The 23997-nt window shown below is 36.1% G+C and overlaps 1 protein-coding gene across 1 annotated transcript in view; it reads right to left on the bottom strand.

Annotated features, from left to right (window-relative positions):
• Nucleotides 1-1796: 1796 nt before the first annotated feature.
• TMTC2 (transmembrane O-mannosyltransferase targeting cadherins 2) overlaps nt 1797-23997 on the bottom strand; it is a 240517-nt gene continuing 218316 nt past the window's right edge. The window contains exon 12 of the mRNA XM_085045973.1: nt 1797-4703. Coding sequence (XP_084902099.1) covers nt 4524-4703 — 180 coding nt within the window. The 3' untranslated portion in view covers nt 1797-4523. The remainder of the gene's footprint in view (nt 4704-23997) is intronic.

The following is a 23997-nucleotide window of genomic DNA, read 5'->3' as shown; positions in this document are numbered from 1 at the left end:
CCAGCCAAAACCAGCACAATGGGGAATATATTGTTATGCCCTGAACCTTATAATACTATGTTCCAAGGCCAGCTTTTCCTGTTGGCAATATTTGGTTTTGATTTATTATTATAACAGATGAACTTACAGGTTTTTACAAGTCTGTATAGCTTTGGGGGTTTGTTTTGTGGCTTTTTTTTTTTTAATTTACGGATGCATATGCTTTTCCATAGTTTATCCTGGAATAACTTGATCTCAGGGTTCCTTTTTTGTTCTTGGAATAAAGTCTGTCCCTCTACAGATTTACTAATTTCCCCCCAAATGTCTGCCTGTGCTCCCTGACCCCAACCTCCCTCATAACAGCCCCTCACAGTATCAGCTGTATTCCATTCCTCTAACCACATTGTTCCAGTGTCACACGACTGAATCTCAGGGAGATTAAAGGTTCAGTATCTGTGTGAAACAAGGCAGGGACTTTTTGTAAATTGCAGGGTCAGTCTAACTAAGGAAACCTGTATAACATCTGATCATAATTCAGCTGCCAGTGACTTATCAGACATGAACTGGAAGCAGTGCTCCTCCTGCTAGCTGCATTCACCTCTGTCAGACAAACCTGCTGTGGGAATGCCTGCAGCAGAGTCCCAAGACAGATCTAAATGAGCTGGTATACTTACATAGAATAATTTAGTGTCTTACCTTTATATTGGTTGAAATCCCAGAAGTGATACAGCCATCCATACCAGCTACCAGCAAGTTCAGATGGCGCTGTGAAAGCAGGACTAAAAAAATCACCAGAGAGCTGTCATGTGCCTCCATCAGAAATGGAGATGTAGCAAGCATCTGTTGCCTGAAAGTGTGATTCTTGGAAGAACAGAAACACTGGAAGCACAGCTCAAGGCTGACAGAACAGGATCTCACAGAGGAGGGTTCAGGGCTAAGGTGCCAGAGCAGGAGATCAGTGCTTAGACTCTATTTCCACAAGAAATGAGTGACACAGTTCAGATGATTCTTTGCATATTCTGTATTCACCATCTGCCATTTATCAAAACCTACTCAGGCAAGGATTGTCTGAAGGTGAGGTGTGACCTTCAAAAAAATAAGGCATGACGGGAAAATTTGCAAGTCAGTGACCCAAAGCCTGTCTCCTGCTCTGCTCATGCCCATGCACGTTATTCCACTGTAGAGCAAACCTGTCAATGCATGGGACCTGAATGGAACAGCACTAAAAAGGTATAAGAATATTAGTGCTGCACTGAGCTAAGAAGGCTCTGTCCATAGAAGATTAAGAGAAAGACAAAACACAAAAGAACTGTGTCATTTCATATTATCTCTGTGCAGGTAGGCAGAAGATTTGAAACTCATCATATGATATTGCAGCATGAGGAAAAGGTGACTTCATACATGAAAAAGCAAAATACATAAGCAAAATCTTCTCTCCAGCTTTTGTAACCAATTACATTTTAGCAACATTTTTTGTGACATCATGTTCTTATTTCAGTATAAAAATATTTTATGAATATATTCATCAGCTTTTATTACGGTAAATTTTAGATACAATAACCAAATATGATAGTTATCACATCCCTTTGGCCAGATTTAGTGAGTAAAAATATTAAAAAAATGCTTTCAGGAAACCTTTTTGAAAATATCCCCTGAAGTCTAATTGCACCAGAGTATAGAAGAAAGCCAAATGTGACAGGTTGGATTTTACTCACGCTATACAGTTCTCCCATATATAAGATATTCAAGACTACTCATTAAATTAGAACAATTAAAAAGCCCGAAGTGTTGTTATAGTAAAACAAAGGAATACAGAATTTATTAGTTATCAATGCTTTATTATTGAAAACAAAATTGAAATTCTTTTATCTGGCACATAAACAATTATTTCTACAAAAAGGAAAGCCTACAAATCTGATAATTTATACAAATAACAGTTTTTCAAAAAATAAAATTTTAATTTAGTAAACTTGTCTTGTGCTCTTTTTTTTTGTTTTTAGCACTGTCTGCAATAATCCACCATAAATCCCTGAGCAGAGAGACATATTTTAAACATGTTTTAATTTTATCCCAAAAGAAGAAAGTTATCAAGCTCAGACCTATATTAAAAAAATGTATTCAGGGACATTCTTGGTAAATTTACGGTAGTCCTTTTTTCTTCCTTTTCTTTTGTTGTTTTTTTTTTTAAGAAACAAACAAAATCAGTCATCAATGCAAGCATGACACCGTATCACAGGAGTGCTCCCCTCTTCCCTCTTTTGTGCAATGAATAAAAATTACTAAACAAGAATAAGTACAAGTTGAAGGAGACAAATAACCTGGTGAATGGTTAAGACCAAGAAGCCATCGAAGTTTGATGGCTGTTGAGCAAATAAAGCTGCAGGATACCACAGTTCTAGATCAAGCTCAGTTACAGTTACTATCTATTTCTATATCTTTTCTCAGAAAGTCAGTAAAGCAGGAGGATAATTTCAAGCTACCATTGTATTCTAACACTGGTTTCAATGATAAAGTAGAAATTCAACTTTTGATCCTTCAATTTTGCTTTTCCAGCAATAACATTATTTGAGAAAAAATTGACACACTCCACAAAACCAAACAATCTTGCCCCTCTGGCCCTTCTAGTGGGCCAGTTGTAAACGTAGCAACTTATTGTAGTGAGCAAGAGGAAAGAAAAGGAAACACACATTTCTACAGTTTTTCTACTATACTGACTTTGAAACAGCTATTCCCCAATCTATTTCAATACAGATTTAAAAGCCAAGTGTAAGGGGAGAATGACCAAGAAGGTAGAATATAACTCAGGTGTTCCCTTTCCCATTCGGTACATACACTAACCACAAAACAAATGCAAGTAAAGCCAAATAAAAGAAATAGCAACACTTAGAGACTGTTGTGTTAATGGCAGGTAACATTGCTGCAATCAAGTAATAAATAAATAAATACAGCAAAGTGTTCTCTACAATTTTGTTGGAATGGTGCTCAACAGTTAAAAATGAATATATATAAACTAAAAACCCCAACCCCCTTCTCAGTAATAAAGAGTTTTTAACAGAAGATCCTGAAGAAGCTTCAGTTCAAGGTGCTCTACCACTTTAACATTTTATCTATCATTATGTAAGGAATACTGAAGCAGATACCAAAGGGCCATTAAATGAAATAGTAAATTTTCTTACAAGCAATAATACTTATTCCAAGGAAAGAAAGCAGTTAACAAATGGCCTGGAAAAAAAAATTACTAAAGCTTCATACACTTTGATTTAAAATAAATAATTTTTACATTTAAAATCTGGAGACTAAAACAGTAATGAGGCTAAATCATTCTGAAAGAGAAATAAATTGAACCTCACCAAAAGCGTATTTAGATATTTGACAGCTCTGCTGCTAGCATGTGTCAGAATACAAACAGAATGCTAATATTTGGTTAGAATCTGAATGGGTTTGTTTAAAACACCAACAATGTAAAAAGTAACTGGCAACCACCTTTACTGATTCCTCATAATCTACAAGGTTTTAAGAATGATCAAATCAAGTCCCTTCAATTATTTGCTAGCCTCATCAATGTATAACATTCCCTTTTCTCTGAGTTGCTCATGAAGTCTCATTTTAGCATATCCAAGCACTAATGTTTTCAAATCTCATTTTAATTAATTATTGCAAAAATATCGTATGCAGAGTCCAATTTAAAGTTCGATTTGTCTGACAGCAAAGTAAAGAGAGTTAAATGCATTATTCTATAATGCCAATTATATTTTTCTAAGATTACAGTCTGACCACACCGATTTGGTATCAGAGCAAACACCACTCTTGCTTGTATTGCTAAATCACACCTCTGGACTTTTTTTCAGTAGCCTACATACTACATCTGATATAGAATACGGACAGTTCCTTGGTCATTCTGTCTACCTCACAGAAATTTGACTGTATATCTCAAGAAAACTACACCATAAGTTAACAAGCTGAAGTAACAGGCATATTCTCAGTAAACAACTTTGAATGCTGTCGTCTAATCATGTGACAAGTTTGGAAAAAAATTGGCCATATAAGCTGTGAAATTGGTAAGCAAGTGGTTCAAAAGTGAGATACAGCAGCATTGAGACAAACTGCAAACACATTGGATTTAGTATACATTTTAATGAGTTACAGTATCAGCAAAATACTTTAACCTACTATTACCACTTTAACTCCCATATGGCTTAGTGTATACTGTGCAGTTTTCCCTTTCTATGTCTGTGACAGTATACATTTCAAGTACCCACTCAAAAGTAAGCAATACGGGATTTGCAATTATTTATCAAATATGCCGAAACAACTTCTCTCATGTGCCATTGCTCAACAATATTTGTGTTGCTTAACAAGTCCTTCATGAATACCTCAAAGTCTCCCTTTTTCTATTTATCTAGCAGAATAGCTTCTCCTAGCAGCAATTAGGACCTCTGATCCTTGCAGTCAAGACTAACAAGTTCTCTGACCTGACAACTGCGTGGAAGTTTCTAGTTCGTGGGTTTAATCAATGTAAGGAAAAAAGTTCAGAGTTTTTATCATCATGTTTTGGATGTTTTCAAACCTTGTTTCTCCATGATATTCCACAATTTGCGAAGATTGGACTGGGTGATGACATCATCAGGTTTAAGTTGAAGAGCAAGGAGGTAGTTTTCTTCAGCCTCTTTCAGTTTACCATTTAGATGGAGAATGGCTCCAAGATTCATTAGGGCAGCTGGATACTGGTACAAATAAAAAAATTTAAAAAAAAGGAAGGGGGAATATTAGGAATATTTTCAATTTTTCTTTTTAGACAATCTTCTTCCACTTAAACAAATTATTCCCTTATGTTTGCCGACTTCTCATGGAAGCAATTCAATAATTTAAGCAAATACAGATAACATGAAAAAGTTTCTGAACAGCTGCTGTGTACTTTGTGCTTTAAACAGGTCAAGCTCTGGTGTCTACAGACACAGACTTCTCTCTTTAATGAGAAAACACAGAACTCAATAAGCTTTAAATGTGGTAATGTTGGCATAACATAGGTTCCAAGAGAAAATTAAAGTAATCCAGGAGTGAATTAGCAAAAGGAATTTAATTTTAATCAAACTCACTGCAAATAAAGAGTTCATAATCATTGGGAATAGTTAACACATTGGAACTTATCCCTTTCTACTCTTTGTCTTAATTGTAACTGGTAGGAAATACAATCTGTTCTCAGATTCTCAGGATGTTCAGGGGTTCTAGGATATCCATTTATATTCAGGATGTGGCAATTTCTTAATGAATGATTGAATAAAACTAACAATGGTGGAAACATATGCTATTTTAATAACAAAGATGTTAAAATTTTGTAACAAATCAATTTAAAAGCTTCTTATATTGCCAACAATTTTTTCATGTTTAGCTAAAACAAAGTGCTTAGCTTGTTTTTGTTTTTGCATTTCTGGGTTATTCCATTATGAAATAATAGGTTCTTCACAATAATAACATGCCTGGTTACTGGAGTTAACAAATATTACAAGGACAGAAAAGCGTATTTATGAAGGTGAAGAGAATAGTCTAACCTACCTTCTGGCAAGTACCAAAGGTATTCACACCCTAGTGAGAACACATTAAAGGCATTTGTCAAACCAGTACCTTGCATTTTAAAGAGAAAGGGGGAAGAATACCACACAAAGTTCACTATGGTTCTTCCCCTCAGGTCAGTCTAAGTTTCAATGAGCTTCATGAAAACTCTCTTTGGAAGTGACATTGTTTTGCCTCAGAGGTTGTTTCAAGCCACCACTCCTCAAGTGCTCTGCTCAAAACACAATACTCAAAATGTGAAGCCACATGGCATACCAGCTTCAGACTACTGTGGGGGGGTGTTGGTATGCCTTAGAAGCCCTTCAGTGACAATAACTTCAGGAAAATGATTAGATGCTGGAATAGGTTGCCCAGAGAAGCTGTGGATGTCCCATCCTTGCCAGTGTTGAAGATCAGGCTGAAGGGGACTCTGAGCAACCTCATCTAATTGCATGTGTCCCTGTTCATGGCAGGAAGGTTGGAATTTGATGATCTTCAAGGTCCCTTGCAACCCAAACCATTTGATGATTCTATGAAAATATATTAGATAGAAGGCCAATAAAATATGCATCAGTTGGTCTCCCAGACTGATGTGGTAATAGGAAATCATTATGATGAGGAAGACTTACCTTTGTTCCAAACCTCCCCACTACATTAAAATCATTACTCTTTACCCTTTTTAATCAAGCTTCAAAAAAATCCCTATAATTCTAATGTCCAAAACCTAAAATTTGGGGTGGAAATGTTGTTCAGATAATTCTAATGTTTTATATCCTAGAAATATTTCTTACTTTTTCAGCTTTCTTCTTGCTTCTTTTAACCTATTAATATATGCATCACAAAATCTCATGAAGAACCGCAACACATCAAATTTTCAGAAAAAATGCCTTCCAGAGTTTCAAAATTAAGCAAAACAAAATTAGTTCAGCTCTCCTTATTGTAAACATCTCAATGCTAATGCAGTGGAATCTGAAGATGTTATTTTTAGATTTAATTTTTCTTGCTTTACCCTGACTGATTTTTTCCACCTTCCCTAAGTTGGTTACTTCGTTCTACTGAGAATCAAACAAACAAAAAAACCCAGCTGGGTTTTATATAGTTTTGTCAGTTAAATACTCTCCAAAAGAACGGAAAGTAGGCCCCTGAAATGTAATCTATGCTATGGGTAACTCATTTGGGCAGCCACATTTTCATAGCTCCACCTTTGAAGTGCCAGTCTTGCGTGCTATTTTATAATGAGATAATATACTCCTTAATTACAGATGTTCTGGGTGCTAATTGATGTTATTAAAGTGAAGAATTCTTGGAAATCAGCTCCCATGTGTATGGATGACAGTCTAAATATCCCCTTATTTAATTTATTTTTAGACTTCAGATTGTTTAGAGAATTTTCTCAAATCATGAGTAGGAATGTCCATTCCCTCCAGTCATGCTATTTCTTTGTCTAATGAGAGTTCGCAAATGAAAGAATTTTCTTCAAAAGCACAGTTATTGACACAGAGCTGTCCTCTCACTTGAATTATGATATGTGTGCATGTTTGCACTGAGACAAAGCTTACAATGGACAAGGACTAAAAAATCTTAAAGCTAGAAAAACTCGTATAAATAAGACACATGTTTAAATGTGCTCAGGGCTAATTCTACTGCGTTCACAAAACTTACTGTGCAGGAAATAACCCAGTTGTCTCATATGGCTTCCAGAATTCCTCTCCATTTCCTCCATACCCTCCTGAAAATATGGTCTGTGCATGGGACTAATCAAGTACTCTAAAGAACATCATACATGTAAGACTACATTCCTAGTTAAGAAACTCTTCTAACCATCATGTCTTTAATCTGATATATCATTTCACAAGAGCAAGCAACAAAAACAAATAAAAGAAACAAACTGTATGCCTTTTAACTGAAATTTTCCAACTTTGATACATCATTCCTGATTTCCTGGAGGCCTAACAAATTCTAGGCCATTAATGTTCTACACAAATGTATCCTTGGAAAATGTGAACTGATAAATCATTTCAGGTAGTACTGAAAGTTCATTCCAGCTCCTTTAGATTTCAAATAAGGAAGTGCACAGGATTTTGGAAAGACTGCTCCCTAACTTTCTAGGACATCACTCACCCCAATATCTATGTTTTATTTGAACAGTCACAAGAATTTTGCATGTCTGCAAGATTCTGCAACAGTGCCATTGCTCTCTGATAGCTATAAAGGACAGTCAGAGGATAAGAGAGCAAGAGACATTTGCTATAGTTTTTCTTCACACAGATTGTCTTTTATTAAAGACAGCTGATAAAACTTTTCAGTACGTTAACAAAAGCAGTCAGCAGCTACCACTGCAATAACATGGGACTTGTAGCACTGTATAACAAATGACACCACCTACTACTTCAGAGACTTGAAAGGAGAAACAGGCCTGCCTTCATTTCCTTCTGGAGACAGATGCTTTACATCAAAAATAGCTGACTGGCATTTCTATTGAGGTTATAAATGCTGTCTTTTATGGTCTATTTGGAATTATTCCCTTTATTAGCATTTTATCATGGTGTGCTTGTTTCCTTAGTGGTTTTTTGGGGGCGGTGGGGGAAGGTGCTCCTGGGGAGGAGGGGAGAGAAATAACAGAGTAGTTAATGAATAATGAAATAACACAAGGCAAGCATTTAGTTGCCTGAGGTGTTTTTGGTTTACATTGATGACAATTTTTTCAAACTTTTCCTAGAGTACCAAAATAAAAGGAGAGCACTGGGCCATGTAAAAATCTTACCATAAAGTCCTCTCTAAAATTAGAGAACTATAGAATCTGCAAATAATTCAAAATCATTCTGAGTAGTATTTCAGGATTACACCAATGTAACTACATACAGTATTGGACTCACAAACAGAATCAATGATACAGAAGTTGAAATTCCTCCTTGTTAGTCATCTCTGGCTCCACACACAATAAATGCCATAGCAGAAATACAGTCCCAAACAAGAAGTCAATTGTACTCTTACATGGCATAAGAAGTCATGGAGAGAGAACCAAATACACAAACACTTAACTTAGAACAAATATACCTTTTGCATAGCAGACAAGTATGAACAAACAACAGTCCAAACACAAGCAAGGAAATCTGAAATTGTTTTCCTCAAAGCTCTGCTTACAGATGACCTTCTCTGCTCAACACCACAGAGGTCAGGGCAGTAGATTATGAGATGAAAGTCCATTTTGTTGATGCTGTGGTACTTAAAAGGAAATTATGGCAATTTTTATTCCTGTAGAATCCCAAGTGCAAGATACTTCTCACTTACCCATTTTAAAAAGTCACTGAAAAGATGTTGCCAAAGTCCAACTTGCTGTGTGTGATATTGTAGATGTTTCAAAACAACCCCAGGACTATTGAATGAACACTGCAGTAAGCATGGCCAACCCACCAGAAACACAGAGGCTGTGCATTGTTTTAAAAAAGGGCAATTAAGGACACTTATTCTTGTGAGGGTTCCTTTTGAGTTGAGTCCATACTTAAAGAAGGACACAAAACATCAATCACAAATGAATATGTCATGCCAGCATTTCTAGTTCAAAAGGGGTGAAGAATTCAGACATTTCTCTTTGATAACTGAAGACACAGGTGCTACAATGACTGAGTAGTCAAACAGCAGAGTATTAGTTGTAGAATGGCTCACTAGGCATGAGAGAAAAGCATGGTGGACTGCTGCATCTGACCAGTGACCACTGGATAATAAATATGCTGTCATGTCCTTTTTTATCCTCCTACAGTGATGGCAAGAATTTTCTCTTGACTGTTTATTACTGGTATTATTGCTGTAGCACAGCACAGTATTTTCTGAAACAATCAAGGTGTCTACAGCTCTTTTTTTATCACTAAAGATAAGTGTGGACAACAAAATCATTTCAGGAGCGGCACTTGCTTTTGACAGATGTCACAGCTTTTGAAAAAAACCATGACCTTGGAGTTGCTCAAGGTGGAAACATGTCTTTTTAAAGCATTGTGTGAGCAGAGAGGGTAGAAGGAGAAGCAGGGGAGGGACATGCAGCACGATGATTGCTGCCAACTGGATCTTACTCTCCAATGTCATATATTGACAACACCGAATTTATCAATGGCACTTGGAAGCAGACCTTTTTATAGGAACGGTCTGGTGTTCCCAGATAACCAAGTGGCACTGAGGGGAAGAGACCCATGCTTCTACATTGTTTTCTACATTAGAAGGCTTTTAAAGAACTGCAGTGTGCATATCCTGTGTCTGGTGTTTTGTTCCAAACAGCACATGAACCACAACTTAAAACACTGATCTCCAGTAAGCTGGCTAAGACAACAAGAGTCACTTGTCTAGGTACAGATAATTTGGTGCAAAAAACATTCTGGATCAAGATGACAGGATGTATGGCAAAGTAGATCAGACAGAATAAAAAAGCTAAAATTCAAAGCTGAAAGGCATTTCCTGTGCCATCATACCAGACAGCAAAACATTCAGTTCTACTGGAAAACAAATAAACAAAAAACCCAGCCTCTTTGCAAGCTCTTAAAATGGAAAAATGCTCTGCAACTTTTCCTCTACAAAAGTTAAGTACATTACTTAAATTGCAAATCTGCTTATGAACAATTTTACCAAGTATGCTTTTGTGTCAACAACAGCTTTCAGTTTAAACAGTTAAGAGGGGAAATGGAGAGGAAAACATTTACCCTGCCAGTACTAATTTGAACACAGAGCACAGTTCCCACTGCTGTATGAGTCAGAAATGGACCTAAGCATCTCTGCTGCAAAGGGAACCTGTGTCCCTGTCTAATTACTTTAAGAATGAGTAACATAAATAGCTATATAAATCTAAATAAAAACAAGCCAAGGCTCTAGGGGGGAGTGGATCCTTGGATTCAGTCATCATCTTTAAGAATAGCATGTTGTTAACACCAAATAGAGAATAACCTTACCTATTATTTACTAATCTGTTATAAAACAGAAAGAGACCTCATTTATTGTTTACCAAACGAACAAAGTATTGATTTCCAGGGAAGATGAGCACCCTGTGGAAAAAAGAATACTCCAAAGAAATAATAAATAAATAAATAAATAATATATAGGAATAAAATAGTTTCTGTTGAACCTTATTTATATATAGTGTCAGGTTAGAATAATATATCAAGAAAATAAGGCAGAAGAATAGAATGAGTTAATACCTGGTCACCTTAAAACCTGATGATACTACAAAAACACTAGGTCATGAATATTTTTTTTAAAAATTTACATTTTTTTACATTTCAAGACTCTGATCTGGACACCTAGAGCAGATGACACTTTACCCTGCCTGGTGAAAGCAGGATATACATGGAAATTGTATGTATGCATCTAACCTTGTGTATTTTCAATCACTGGAGACTATCCTATTCCAAACTGCAAACTACATGATATGTACATTTAAAGCCAGAAATTAAAAAGTGAAGGAAGGGTTTCTCACAATTTTTTTTCTATTTATGGGTGACAGATGTGGGAGTCTCTACCCACAAGTATACCATTTAGTTTGCTAGTAGATTGAGACATCAGCATCATTAAAGAAACCCACAGCTGTGAGTCAGGGAAGAGTTCTAAATTTGGCATAGGAAGGAAGCATCAAGCAGTCTACTTTGTTTCTCAAATTATCACATCAATAGGAGCCATTTTACTATCAGTGTTCTCCAGCCAGTGGAGATTTTATTTCCTCAACATCTTGTTCATCTCAACCTTCAGAGTCTGCTCAGCATATCATAAACACAGTTATCCTAAACCAAACATGCATATATGGATATATGTTACATCCTAATGCTGAAAATCTATCTACCATTGGCCTTTCTGTAAGCTCAGGGTACACCAGTTTACATATCAGCAAATTAACAAAAGCATGTGTTACAATTGCTAAAGGCTGTCGATCATAACAACAGCTGAAAACATCCCACAAAAATGTACTTACACTTGTAATTTCTGTGTACCTAGACATTTTTCCCCAGTGGTCATGCAACACTTGCTTTGGTTTATGCTTAAGAAGTCTCCTAGTAGTCACTCAGTTTATATGGAAACTGTGATGGACATTTTTAGATAACATATTTGTATTACCATAATAAAAGCTAAAGAGGGACATACATTACAAGCATTTCATATTAGGTTGTATGAAAAAGAAAAGAAGCACAACATTTCCCAGACCCCAAAGTGTTTCTAATTAAACTTCTTTGCTTTCCAGCTCAAATGCTGTCATCTATATAGGATAGGATAATCTTATTCACTTTTCCTTGCACTTTAGGATTCCATTTAAAAAAAATTAAATTACCTAATATTTGTTTATAGAAATTCAACTGTGCTCTAATGTCTGTAATTTGATGATTTTAATATATAGCTATGATTATGTTATAAAACATTTGCCTACTTATTTACCTTATCCAACACAAATATGCTGCATTCTAACTAGGAAGTCTGTACTCCAAGCAAATGAGAAACTTGGTGAACAGAAATGTCATCCGTACTACCAAAATTACAAATAGAAATTGCTCAAAATCTTTCACTAACAGAATTTTGTCCTATTAAGACAGAGTAAGTTCGTTAAAATGAAAATTAATCTGTGAGTAAATGTATTTTTTGCATGCATTTTTTTCTAAACCCTGGGAACTAGAAAAGCAAAGGGCTTTGTGCTGCTGCCTAAAGATAAAGCCAACTTTTCATTTAAAAGAAATGTAAAGTGTTTAAAAATAAATGAATATAATGTACTTCACCCAGCAGGGCTGATTAGAATAGCAGTTCATATCAACACAATCAAAACTGGCTAATCTTCAGAGCAAACTCTAATGTACAGATCATCAGAGTTTTTAATCACAATTATACTCACACTACTAGCATTAAAAAATGTTCATTTCTTTCAATCAAATAAAAAGTCATTAGAAAATAAAAATGTCTGCTGAGAGGGAATGCATTATTCATTTATTTTTGCCCAGACACTCACCAAATGCATCAGCACACAGAGAAGGATGTATAGTTTTTCCAAGATGCTGGTAACAGGCATATTGCATTAGAGTTACTATTTTTGAGTGGAATAGCCAACGACTGCAGTTTCAGAAAGAAGTAGTGTAGATTTCTAGCCTTGAAAATTTAATGAATTTCTAATTAGGAGAATCTCAATATCATGAGATTTCCAGTATTTCCAAATGTTCAGTTGAACACTACATTTCCAACAAGCCTTTGCACCTTTGGCTGACAACTGTAGTCAGCTGAGTTAAATGCTTGAGAGCTACATTAATGTTGGTATGACTGTATGACTTCCCAAACTATTTAGGTAGTTGTAGTTATAAGGCATTGCTTTCAGGCACATTGTGTAAACCATTATGCAACTTGGCATACTTGCTCTGAGCACAAAGAACGATAACCTTATTCATGTTTTTAAGGCTTCCATCATGCATAATCATTATTAAGACAGCTCACAGACAAAGTGTGGTCTTAGAGCATCACAGAAAAGAAAACATTAGGATATTCTGAGGCATTGCATATTCTTTTGTGATGAATTTCAGCCTTTATTCCACCCCTCCATTGAAACACTTTCTCTTGGCTAGCTTTCTCTTTACAACAGAACCAATCATTATTCCACTATTAGTACAAATTTCCCTGGCAGGGAAGGACAGTGGATTTCTAACACATAAAGAGATAAAACTTCCATATTAATATGGTTTACAAATAGTATCTGAAGGTATTTTCAAATTGGTCAACTTTAGTTTGTGGAAATGTTATGAAAATGATTTTGAAAATAAAAAATAACTACATAACTTTGTAAATAAGTTAAAAATACTGAGATGACATATCAATTAAAGAACTACATTCTCATTACAGAGTAGATACAACTGATAACATGTGAAAAAGTTTTGCTTGTAAATATTTTATTTTCTCACATTTCAACATGGAAAACCTTAAAGTATCTGCATGTCAATCCTTTTTCTTCCTTTTTGTCTTTTTTCATCTGGCTCCTACAAATTCCACACTTCTTATCTAATGCAATAAGGTTATGCTCACACTTGTCTTGAGTTTGATTTTCACCCACAGAATTATGAGAGCAACTGAGAAGGGAGGCACATACTAGAGGTCCTTTGCAAAATGCTGATTTACAGTGTTCTGTGTAATTCATAAAAATTCATGCCTTACTTTTTGGCAGCCAGTAATTTGCAGGTGTTCCCTATACAGTATTTAGCAATTAAATGCACAGTACATACTAAAATTAACTTCCACAGTAAGTGTATGGATTTAATTTTTATTCTTACAGCTTAAAGATTTCAGGGCTGCAGTTTCTAAAATTTGGTCTTTTGATCACTAATAGTAAGACCACTGGGTACTAATTGCTCACAAGGCTTTTACAAGGTTGTGACTTCTAAAAAAATTAAAATTACCTGGGGCTAGAGCAGCCTTATTTACCACATCTGAATACGTGTTTATGGTAATTAATATCAATAATAGCAAGACATGTTCAGTGGTAGATCTACACACTCTAAAGGCTGCACTTGATGCTGACAAATGCTGCTTATCAAACAGAAGCTTTCTGTATTTGTCAAAGTAAGGCTTTAAGAAATGGACACATGAAGCAACAATTTGAATAATACTTTCCTTTTTTGAAGGGTTTAATTAATTAGTTCTGAAGGCACAAGAGGACAATTAGTATTTGCAGGACTAGCGCCAAGAAATCAAAGTTCAATTCCTGCCTCTGAAATTCAACGTCAAAAATTATTCAGTGAAACCAGATGCTTGCTCCAAACTGGTTCAGAAAAAGCCCTCTATGGCTGGACCAAACTATAATCCAGGGCCAGTAGAACTGCTATGTAATTCTGTAGCTGATGGCTCAGGTTATTTTGCCTTAATTTTCACTACACATATCTCTCATTCTACATGAGCACCTCAGGATCACACAGAAATTAACTTTGGGTTCTAACAGTGATCCTTCTGTTCAAGCTCATTTTTCCACTCAAACCAAAAAGTTTGTCTCCTATGCAATTTCCAAAATCTCTGTTCAGAGAGCATTTTCTTCCTCTATTATGGGTAAAACATCCAATTTTTGAACTAATCACCAAAAAACTCTATGAATGAAGCTATCTGAATAGAATTTTCTAAACAGAATTAATGAGGGATCATGTATTGATCTTGCAAAAATGATAGAAAACAAGTCTGATAATTTTAAATCTATTTAAATACCATCAGAATGTGAAAAAATGTAGAACTACTAGATTGCAATAAAACTCCATCAAATAACTCCACCATAAACATATTAAACATTCATCTCCTTAGAATCTAAGAGACATACAAATCTTCCCATGGAATTTAATTTAGGGGTTTCATTGCAGATTTTATTTACTGTTGTTGTTTTATTGGAAAAAGTTTATATTTTCTTTCATGCTGTAATTGTTTGCAATGAGCTTGAGGCAGCCAGATGTTGAGGCAACTGGCATTGTTACAAACCATAATGCCAGATTAAAGTTATTTATTGTTAAGGAAGACAATCCTTACTGGTACACCTGAAGAATTAGTAAAACTTCCTCAGCTTCCTCAGTAATAGAGCTGTTCATTGTATGTAAGACATTTCAACAGGGTAGGTACACTTGGAATATACATTTGATCTCCAGTAAAACTAAGTGTGGTAAACAGAATCATGTGAATGCAAAATGAAGAGGTAACCAATATACAGTGGTTCAGTCTAAGAAAGGACTCTTCCTCGGGGGAAACAAGCAGCTATCCACCCCTTCCCCACTGCTTCTTCTCATTTGCAGGCATCTAATCTCTAGACTAACTTTCTGAGGCAAAAATACACTCAAACTGGTACTCTAGTTAGTTACCCTTAAAGACAGATTCCAAGAAAATTACTTTGTACAGACACCTGCCACCCATACCCCTCCTAGCAGTCTGTAAACATACAGCTCTTCTCAGGCAGATCTCAGACCAAAATCAGCCTCATTATAGGGCATTTCTCCTCTACACACAAAAACATTAAACATTAAACCCAAAGGTGTGGGATGTGGGGGGAGACCAGTTGCATCAAAACTATCTTGTGAGAAAGAAACTTTCTCCAAAACTTGTGGGGGAAAAGAAATCTAATAGGATACAGCAATACACAACTAAAAATCATACCTAGAATGAGAAATACATCAGAACTATAGATTAAGAAGAAAATTGGGAAGTTATTTATTGCAAAACATCCTAATGAGAATGTACAGTTGCTGAGTTTATTTAATGGGCATTAAACCTGCTTTCTTATCAGTTCTAATTGCACAATAAATCCATTGCATTGTTTCTGGAATCAGTACCAGAACACTGTATTAGGAAAAGCCTTGCTGGATTCTCTTTTAATTGAGTTCAAACAGATGGTTTAATTTCTGAAATGCTAATCTACTGGTGTGAGTTCTCTATTTCATGGCACTTTATTTCTGATTGACATCAAGGGCAACATTTACAAGGCAAAGGCAATCTTGCTCTCTCCAGGAAGTGATGCAGGCAGCACAGCATCCCCTGCCATATTACTATCAGACTGTAAATCACAATCAAGTGCATAAATCTGTCCATGATACACCATCTTCAATTCCACAATTTCAGCAAAGACTGCATCTGTACAAACTACGTCTCATCATCTCAAAGCATAATGATTCATTTTATTAAACGCAGTACTACAAATATGGACTATTAGTTTCATAAACCTAGTTTTGGAATTATTCAGTAAATGAACATCACAGTTGAGTACCATCACAACCGCACTGCAGCTTTTTTCATTCTTGAAGAGTAAGCACAGGAAAAAAAAATTGTCTACTAAAATGTGGATGAAAACCAGTCCAATGCTAGATGAAACAAATGTGCACTCCAAGAGACAGGCCTAGGTGACTTCACTTTTTTTTTTCCAAGCAATTTTGATGGTGGACTGAACATATCTATATATAAGATAAGGACTTCAGATTTGCATAATGAAAATACATATTTTTTAAAAATTGACATTTCCATTTAAGTCAACTGAGATGCAGTCCCACAAAATTTCTGAATCAAGGTCTTGACAATGAAACAGTTCAAGTATTATTTGGTATGAGAATGCCTTCACTTTGTAGAACTTATGAGCTATCCATGGAGAATTACACCATCTTATGGTATTGGAAGAATATGGGTAGGTGCCCAGAGAGAAAACAGTCTATACATTAATACTTCCCTAATTAACTTCTTAAGAAACATACTAAACCAATAATAAATGTGCATGACTTTTTTGAAAACATGTTCTTTTTCTGTTTAGAGATTTAGACACATAACATTTTGAATCTGTGGTCAACAGAGCCTGCAACAGAAAATGGGTGCATAAACCAAAATACCCTGGGGTACTTTTTTTTTTTTTGGTGAAGAAAATACTTTATTGGCATCTCCAAGAAGCACAATGGATTGCCATCAAACATACTAAAAACTTGGTATGACCTATGTGCTAAGTGAATAGCACACGAATTATTGGAGAGTTTTTTTCTCTCAAATTACACATTTAGCACAAAATTACTGTTTCAACAAGATTAATAGATTATTTAATAGTTCCAAAGGTTAATTAAATTAGAAAAGGTGAGTTAGTATGTAGATGCCTATTTCCAACATTTTTTTCCCGTTAAGTAAAAGCATGTCTATGCATTTCACTCTTCATGAAGTTGAATGACTTGGAAAATACATTATTTCAATAATTAGACTGTAAAAGGACGAATATTTGTGGGAAATTTGTAAACATTTTCATAGCTGAAAAGAAAATGAAAAGCACTCTGAATTACCATGACAATGAGTTTCTGGCTTACTTTGCTGAGTGTTTCTGGGTATGCAGCTTACTGCTTGGAAAACTTTAGGCTAAGAAGAGCTCACAGCTGCTTAAATAATTTCACTTGAAATCAGAACCCACAGAGTCCAATTAATCTCTCATATGCAGGAGAAACAGAAGCAACTCTAAACAAGTCAATGGTGCTACTGCAATGCAATATCTATACAAGCAGAAGAAACTCAAACGTATTTTCATTTCAGTCATTTAGAACTTGCACAGCAAAAACAGTTCTGTATTGATTAAAACATCAATGTACAACAAATTATTCTAGATAGGAAATAAACAGAAACTTAAAGGCATTTAAATTCAATTTCAAAGCTCACAAATTATACTGAGCCAGCCAATTGATCTCAGACATTTCCGTGTTTATCTGCTTGTATAATCAGGAGAGTACAAATCAACTCCCCATAACCTAACTCTCACAAAACTGAAGGTGAGAACTGCAATGACATGATTTCCAGCTTTCTCCTCTGTATCTTACACAAAGATGGATCACAACATTGAGAACATTCAATCTTTGCTTTTACAGAGCTGCTACAATGCAGGAGAAAACACATGTAGAATTTTCTGGGGTAAGGCAATAAATATTCTCATGGGTTTCCCAAAGGAAATACAGTGTTTTCCACAGCTGAGTAAATCGGTTTTTAAATTATACAACTCATCCTGATATTGTGCTTCAATATTACAGGTAAATATCCCCATTCCAATAGCCTGTACTCTTTCTTTGACCCCTGATGGAAGCCACAGGGATGGAAAACATTATACAGGGTTTTTTTGTTTTGTCTGTTGTGGTTTTTTTTAAGGTGGGAGGCATTAATCTCTGCTGAAGCAGGAATACTTTAAGATTCAGGGCAACAGCCTGTACAGAAGCAGCCCCTTTGAAGCTGACAAGTGTGCACAAAAAAAACCCCAAATGTATCTTAAATATATTTTGGAGGGCCATAAACAAATATAATTGCAAACATAGAAATAAATTGTTTTGTTCAAAAGAATAAACACTGTTTTCCCCACATAGCTGGATGTAAATAATGTATCTGCCTTGGACTTAGCCCCAGACAGAAAGAGCTGAAAGGGGAGAAGCAGAACAACAACAAAAGAAAATTGAGCTGGGGACTAGTTAGGTTTTAAAAAGCTCAGGAGGAGAGACTCTGTGCATGGATAAACTCTTTACTTGGGGAAGAATTGCTATTTCTGTGCAACCACTGAAGAATCTTTCTACCTGAAGTTTGCGTTCAGGTAATATTTTTTTTTTTTTTTTAATTTTTCCATTCTGTACAGCCTTTAGACTACACAGACTGAAAAATGTCACAGCTATTCTGATATCAAATCTCAGAGTTATTTTTATATAGTGTTTCAACAGGGACAGTCTAACCAATTTACAATAACCAAGAAAGTGCTCTCTTATCCTTTTGAGATCAGAGTGTGATGTCCTCTTTTCAATACGGGTGTTCCACTATCTCCTCTCCCAGTGAAGCCAATCCATGCCTAAGCCTCCCACCCCTGTATCTGTCTGAAGTCAAACTATTAAAAACAGGCCATCTGGAAATACAGTTCACATCAGTCATGCCTATCTTATTAGGAAGCTGCACTACCCTTTTTAGTCCCTAAAAGTCCTGCATGCCCTGTAACAATTGGTTCAGTCTTTAGCAGGAGGAGAGGAAGAACTGTATCCTGGGAAGTTTTCTTTTCCCTCACACCTTCAACAGAAGAAAAGAAAGCAGGCATTTTCAAGAGGCCAAGAGCACTGCTGGGCTGGATGGAATCCACAACCATTCATATTACTGAGGCAGAAAGTCTGGCACATTTGAGAGGAAGCCTTTAACAATGCAAACAGCTGGTGCTGGTAGGAGGAAGATATGCAGTCCTGACGCAGGTAGGAGAGGCTGGGAGTGTCTCCAAGGGCACACCAGCAGTCAACAGAAGCTCCACAGGGCCCACTTTTCAATTTTCAGTACAGGCAGACAACTGAACAGGTGAATCTGCTGGATGTTAACTACTTAAAAATACAGCTCTGTGGTCATGCCACAGCACCAGAAGATTAATATAAAATACTACTATGTGTTCATTATTTTGAATAAAGGAGTAAACAGGCAGAACAACATTCTAAAACAAGGATTTGCAGCTAGAAATTATCATGCTATAGTAGCAATAATACATAGTGTTAAAACCATACATGCACTGTTTCTCCAGGGAACTAGGGCAGCTTTATCTGCACTATGCTCCAGAAACCAGGAGTATGGATGGCAAGGCACTCCAGTTGCATTTGGGTAATAGGGACTAGGTAAACCTGCTCAAAAGAGCTGCAGGAGCAACAGACACATTACTGGTCAGGGATCTGCTGTATCCCTGGAGAAGTGTCAGGCTAACATTGGATCCAGTGTAGCCAGTTTTGTGTCAATTACGGATCAGCTGCAGAAAATGTAAGAATCACTGTTAACCCATCCAATACCCCCATAAGCAGCAGAATTAACAAAGCAGAAGCCCTTAAAAAAATTGTGGAAATTCTCCCTGGCAAAACCAGGACATGACCTTAACAAAGCTGGAAAAATGCATTAAAGTTTTTTCCCTCACTCCAAACCCAGTAAAGCTACATGAGATGATTACTGAATGTTCATGAGAAAATCAAATAGGAAAATTTGGCATGGAAACATCAAAGGAAAAAACATATAATAAGGCAGACCTTGATTACAGATGTTTCAAGACAAAAATGCAACATTTACTTTACTTTTAAAGATGTATGTACTATTGGAAGTATATATTTTTAGAAGTCCTGCCATGAATAAAAACCATGCATTATGAACACTTTCCCTAAGAAGGCAGTGAAAGCATGTTATCTCTAAGGTGGCTATGAAATTACAGTCAATTATGTAGAAATCACTAGCATTCTTCTTTCGCCAGTTAGACAGCTTGAGGTAAAGCTTATTGCAAGCCCGGAGCCCTTGGCATGAAATCTGTACTTCAGCATTGGGAAAAAAAATTAAAAAAGCACTTGTAGAAACTGCTTTTTAATGTGATATTGTGTTAACTGATTACATAAGCCCTTCAAGTCAAAAAATTGTTTAGTCCCCCACATCATGATTAAACCATCTAGTGGAAATTGTATTTATTTTGCTTATAGGTACATTTCTCCTTTCCCCCTCATTCTCTGTGTGTGTCTTTATGTATGTTGTTACAGTAAGACATTTAATCAAGCCCTTTTGAAGTGGTAGAGTGGAAACAGCTGTATCTGACAATGTGCTGATGACATGGGGCTTAAAGCTGTCATGAGCTCCAGATTGCAAGCAGCTCTAATATGTGGTTGGGATGGCAGTGACTTGCAGGTCATGACACCTCCTTGAGGAATGCTTCTAAGCCAATCAGCTCAAGGAGGTGGCTCAAAGTCTTAAGGCTCTGGTGAGCTCTCTTTCATTTAATACTCTTGAGGTCACACTTCAAAGTGCCCTTTCTTCTCAAAAGCCATTGGCCATATGTGGCGGTTCTAGAGCAGCTTTTTAAAAGACTGACTGCTTCAGGCTCAGACTTAAAAAATTAGAAATGCAGCTCTATTACACAAATGATATCTTAAAAGTTGAACACAGGCTGAAGCTTAAGTCAACATCTCACATTCTTGTAAAGAATGCCAATTTAAAGGGAGTTTCCGGCTGACTGATTTTTCCACAACAAAGCAAGCTTAAAGCTCATATTTTAGAGTGCCTAACAACTTGTTAAAACAATTTCCGTGTTTGTGAAGATTACAATGTGTAAGGCACCTAGAAATCATCTCTGAATACAGCTGTTCTTCAGCAATACTCAAACTCAGAATAATTATTGTATAAATGTCCAAGAAACTTACAGTTTCATTTCTTCATGCAACCAAATTTGTTAAAATTAGACTAACGTGATTAAAGCAAACTCAAGCCAACATTGCTAGAACATGCACATATGTATTTCTCACTGAGAAGGCTCTAAAATGGTTTTGTTTTGGTCATGGTACAACACAGAATGTAGTAAAGAGTTTTTTTTGGAAAACATTCATAAAGATCAAGGGGCTAGGGAGGCTAATCTCTGTAGGTTACCTACAGAGTTGAAGGAAGAAAAGAGTCCTGAAAGAAATACTTCATTGCTAATAGAAGTAGATTTGTTTTCTGAACTGCTCCCTGGATTCTTCTCTCCCCCTTGGCTATCCAGGGGAAGTCAACCTCTGAAACTTATTTGGAAACAAATACACATAACCTTGTGAATGCTTGCTTCTTCAGTAAAGTTAAATTGTTGTTATCTTCAAAGCAGCAGTGTGTTCTAGAGAAAATACTGCTCTTCTGAAATTTGTCTGGAAATTACTTTCATAGAGGATAAATACCCATCTACTGCAAATAAGGCCAATTATGAACATTATTAAGGGAACAGCTAGGTCTGTATCTCCAATGATACTACAGCCAGACTTGCTTTTAATTTGCACCCAAGCTCCTTTTCAGCTAGTGCAGCTATTGTACCAGTGTTTTAATTCTTTTGCTATCTGCAGACAGAATGTGCATCCAAAAGCAAAGACAGCATTCAATATGTGGATATACATTTTAACTCACCTTTGCTATATTCAGTCATTCTTTTACTGAGCATATTTTTCTTGCAAGTACTTTATTCATTGTAATAAGCTGACTCACGAAAAAAAAATTTTGATCTCAGACCTCTCAGAATTAGTTCAGCGATGAATGAATCACCCCCAATACTGCAAAAATAAAATCATTTTACACTTGCTTTCTTAAAAACAATAGCTTGCATGTTTCAGAGAAGTTACATTTTCTGTAACTGAATACTGTGTTTCTGGCAATGTTTTTAGCTGCCTTAGTCACAACTTTTCTAAAAATGGATCAGCTGAATGAGAATGTGACTCAGACATGCAGGCAATATTGGTTGCTCACTGTTGTTATTCCATTCTGAGACACTGAAATAAAAGGGCTTGTCTAGGAGACAAATGTAAGAGTGGAGACTGCTGTCTGGAAAAAGCAATAAAATAGCCAATTAAGTATCTCTGAAAGCAGTAACTCAGATGGCCATTTATACTGGACATGGGTGTAGAAAATCTCAGCAGAGCAGTTTCTGGATCCAAAGGGCTTATCCATAAGGGAGTAGATGAGCAATTGTCGTGCATAAAGTAATGCTTCATTCCAAAAGCAACAGGAATGGTTGAGAAACCAAAGAAAGGGATGAAAAAGGAAAACAAAGAGAGAATTGAGAACAAAACTGTCACAATAGCTAATTGAGCATAAAAAGTTCACTAACAATCAGTAAAAGACTGAGTTTAGAGTATTACTGAAATCTCTTATTGCTGTTAAGGACTGTGTCTTACAGCAGTGATATTAGAGACATTATACAATATGTAACATTTGTAAAGAAACAGATGCAAGAGAGTGGAAATCTGAGTTTTGTTTCAAGCTACGCTAGCTGAAAATCTCTCAGGAGCCAGGCATTGGTCTAATTCTAAAGAATAACTGATAATTTAATTATCTTGGCACAGTGAAAGAAAGACGTTGATTACAGAGAAATGGATCTTCAACTTGGGATCTGGCTAAGTGACAGGGGAACCAAAGAAAAAAAGTCATACAGAAAAAAGCAGACAGCCAGTTTACTTGGGATGCTGATCCGTAATTCGTTCATACCACAAGGTACTGTCTTAAGCACCAGAAGAAGGAAGATTCTTGTTAAACAGACACTTTGAGCACTTAGTCATACTAGTAACAAGGCTGATCCACTGCACAGAATGAAACTTCAATGCTGCCACATTATTCTCACTGACAGGCAATTTGGGGACAGACCTCTTAGCAGCTAAACAGGTGCACACAAATATACATACAGGTATGTGTATACACACGTGGAATGGTAGGCATCCCTATATTACATCACATCAATACATCTAGTATTTTGAATTTTCTGTCAAGAAATGTTTCTAGACCATTAGTGATGGATACGAAAAAAATGAAACAAAAATCCTTCAAGCACTTATTCTGTTAAGGATATTTCTTTTTCATCTTGACTCACATAATTTTGCTGATCCTTCATACTCATAGGACCATGAGAAGATACACAGACACGTACAAAATAACAAAATCAACTGTGGGCATTTTCAGGCTCTGAGGATGGCTCCTACTCTGGACTGGGCCACTGCAGTCTCTAGGACAATGCATGGACACATTCTAAGCAGCCAGTTCAACCTGCACTACAGAATAGTTCTGGGCACATTTAATTTATCAGTACAGATGGAGCCAGGAAGTACACAGTTCTTTGCTAATTTGCATTCCATGTTCCTCTGGGAAAGATTGGGGGCTTCTGTCTTACCACGTATGAATTAAACTGCTTACTAACAAATAAACCTCAAGTGGCTTCTTTTCCTCCCAGTCTGAAACTATGATGGTATATTTGAGAGTTAATAACAATAAGAAAGGTATGTATGACTACTTCTGGTTTTGTTTACATTTTTGAGAAATACCCTTGGTAAAGTCATCAGACGGTTGATAATGGCTGTGAAAATGGATACATGTTTCCCACGTGCCCCAATAAAATATTCTTAAAAAGCCATAGGCATACCATGCTTAGCTACAAAATTAAACTGTCATCTTGAACATAAAAGTGAAATTATCTTTTGAAGAGAGCAGAACACCAGTACCTATTACATTTTT

This window comes from Lichenostomus cassidix, chromosome 1Aa, assembly GCF_008360975.1.
Source record: "Lichenostomus cassidix isolate B80296 chromosome 1Aa, HeHo_3.0, whole genome shotgun sequence".
NCBI classification, from domain to species: Eukaryota; Metazoa; Chordata; class Aves; order Passeriformes; family Meliphagidae; genus Lichenostomus; species Lichenostomus cassidix.
The sequence above is the reverse complement of the archived record's forward strand: the minus strand, read 5'-3'. Positions and strand labels throughout refer to the sequence as shown.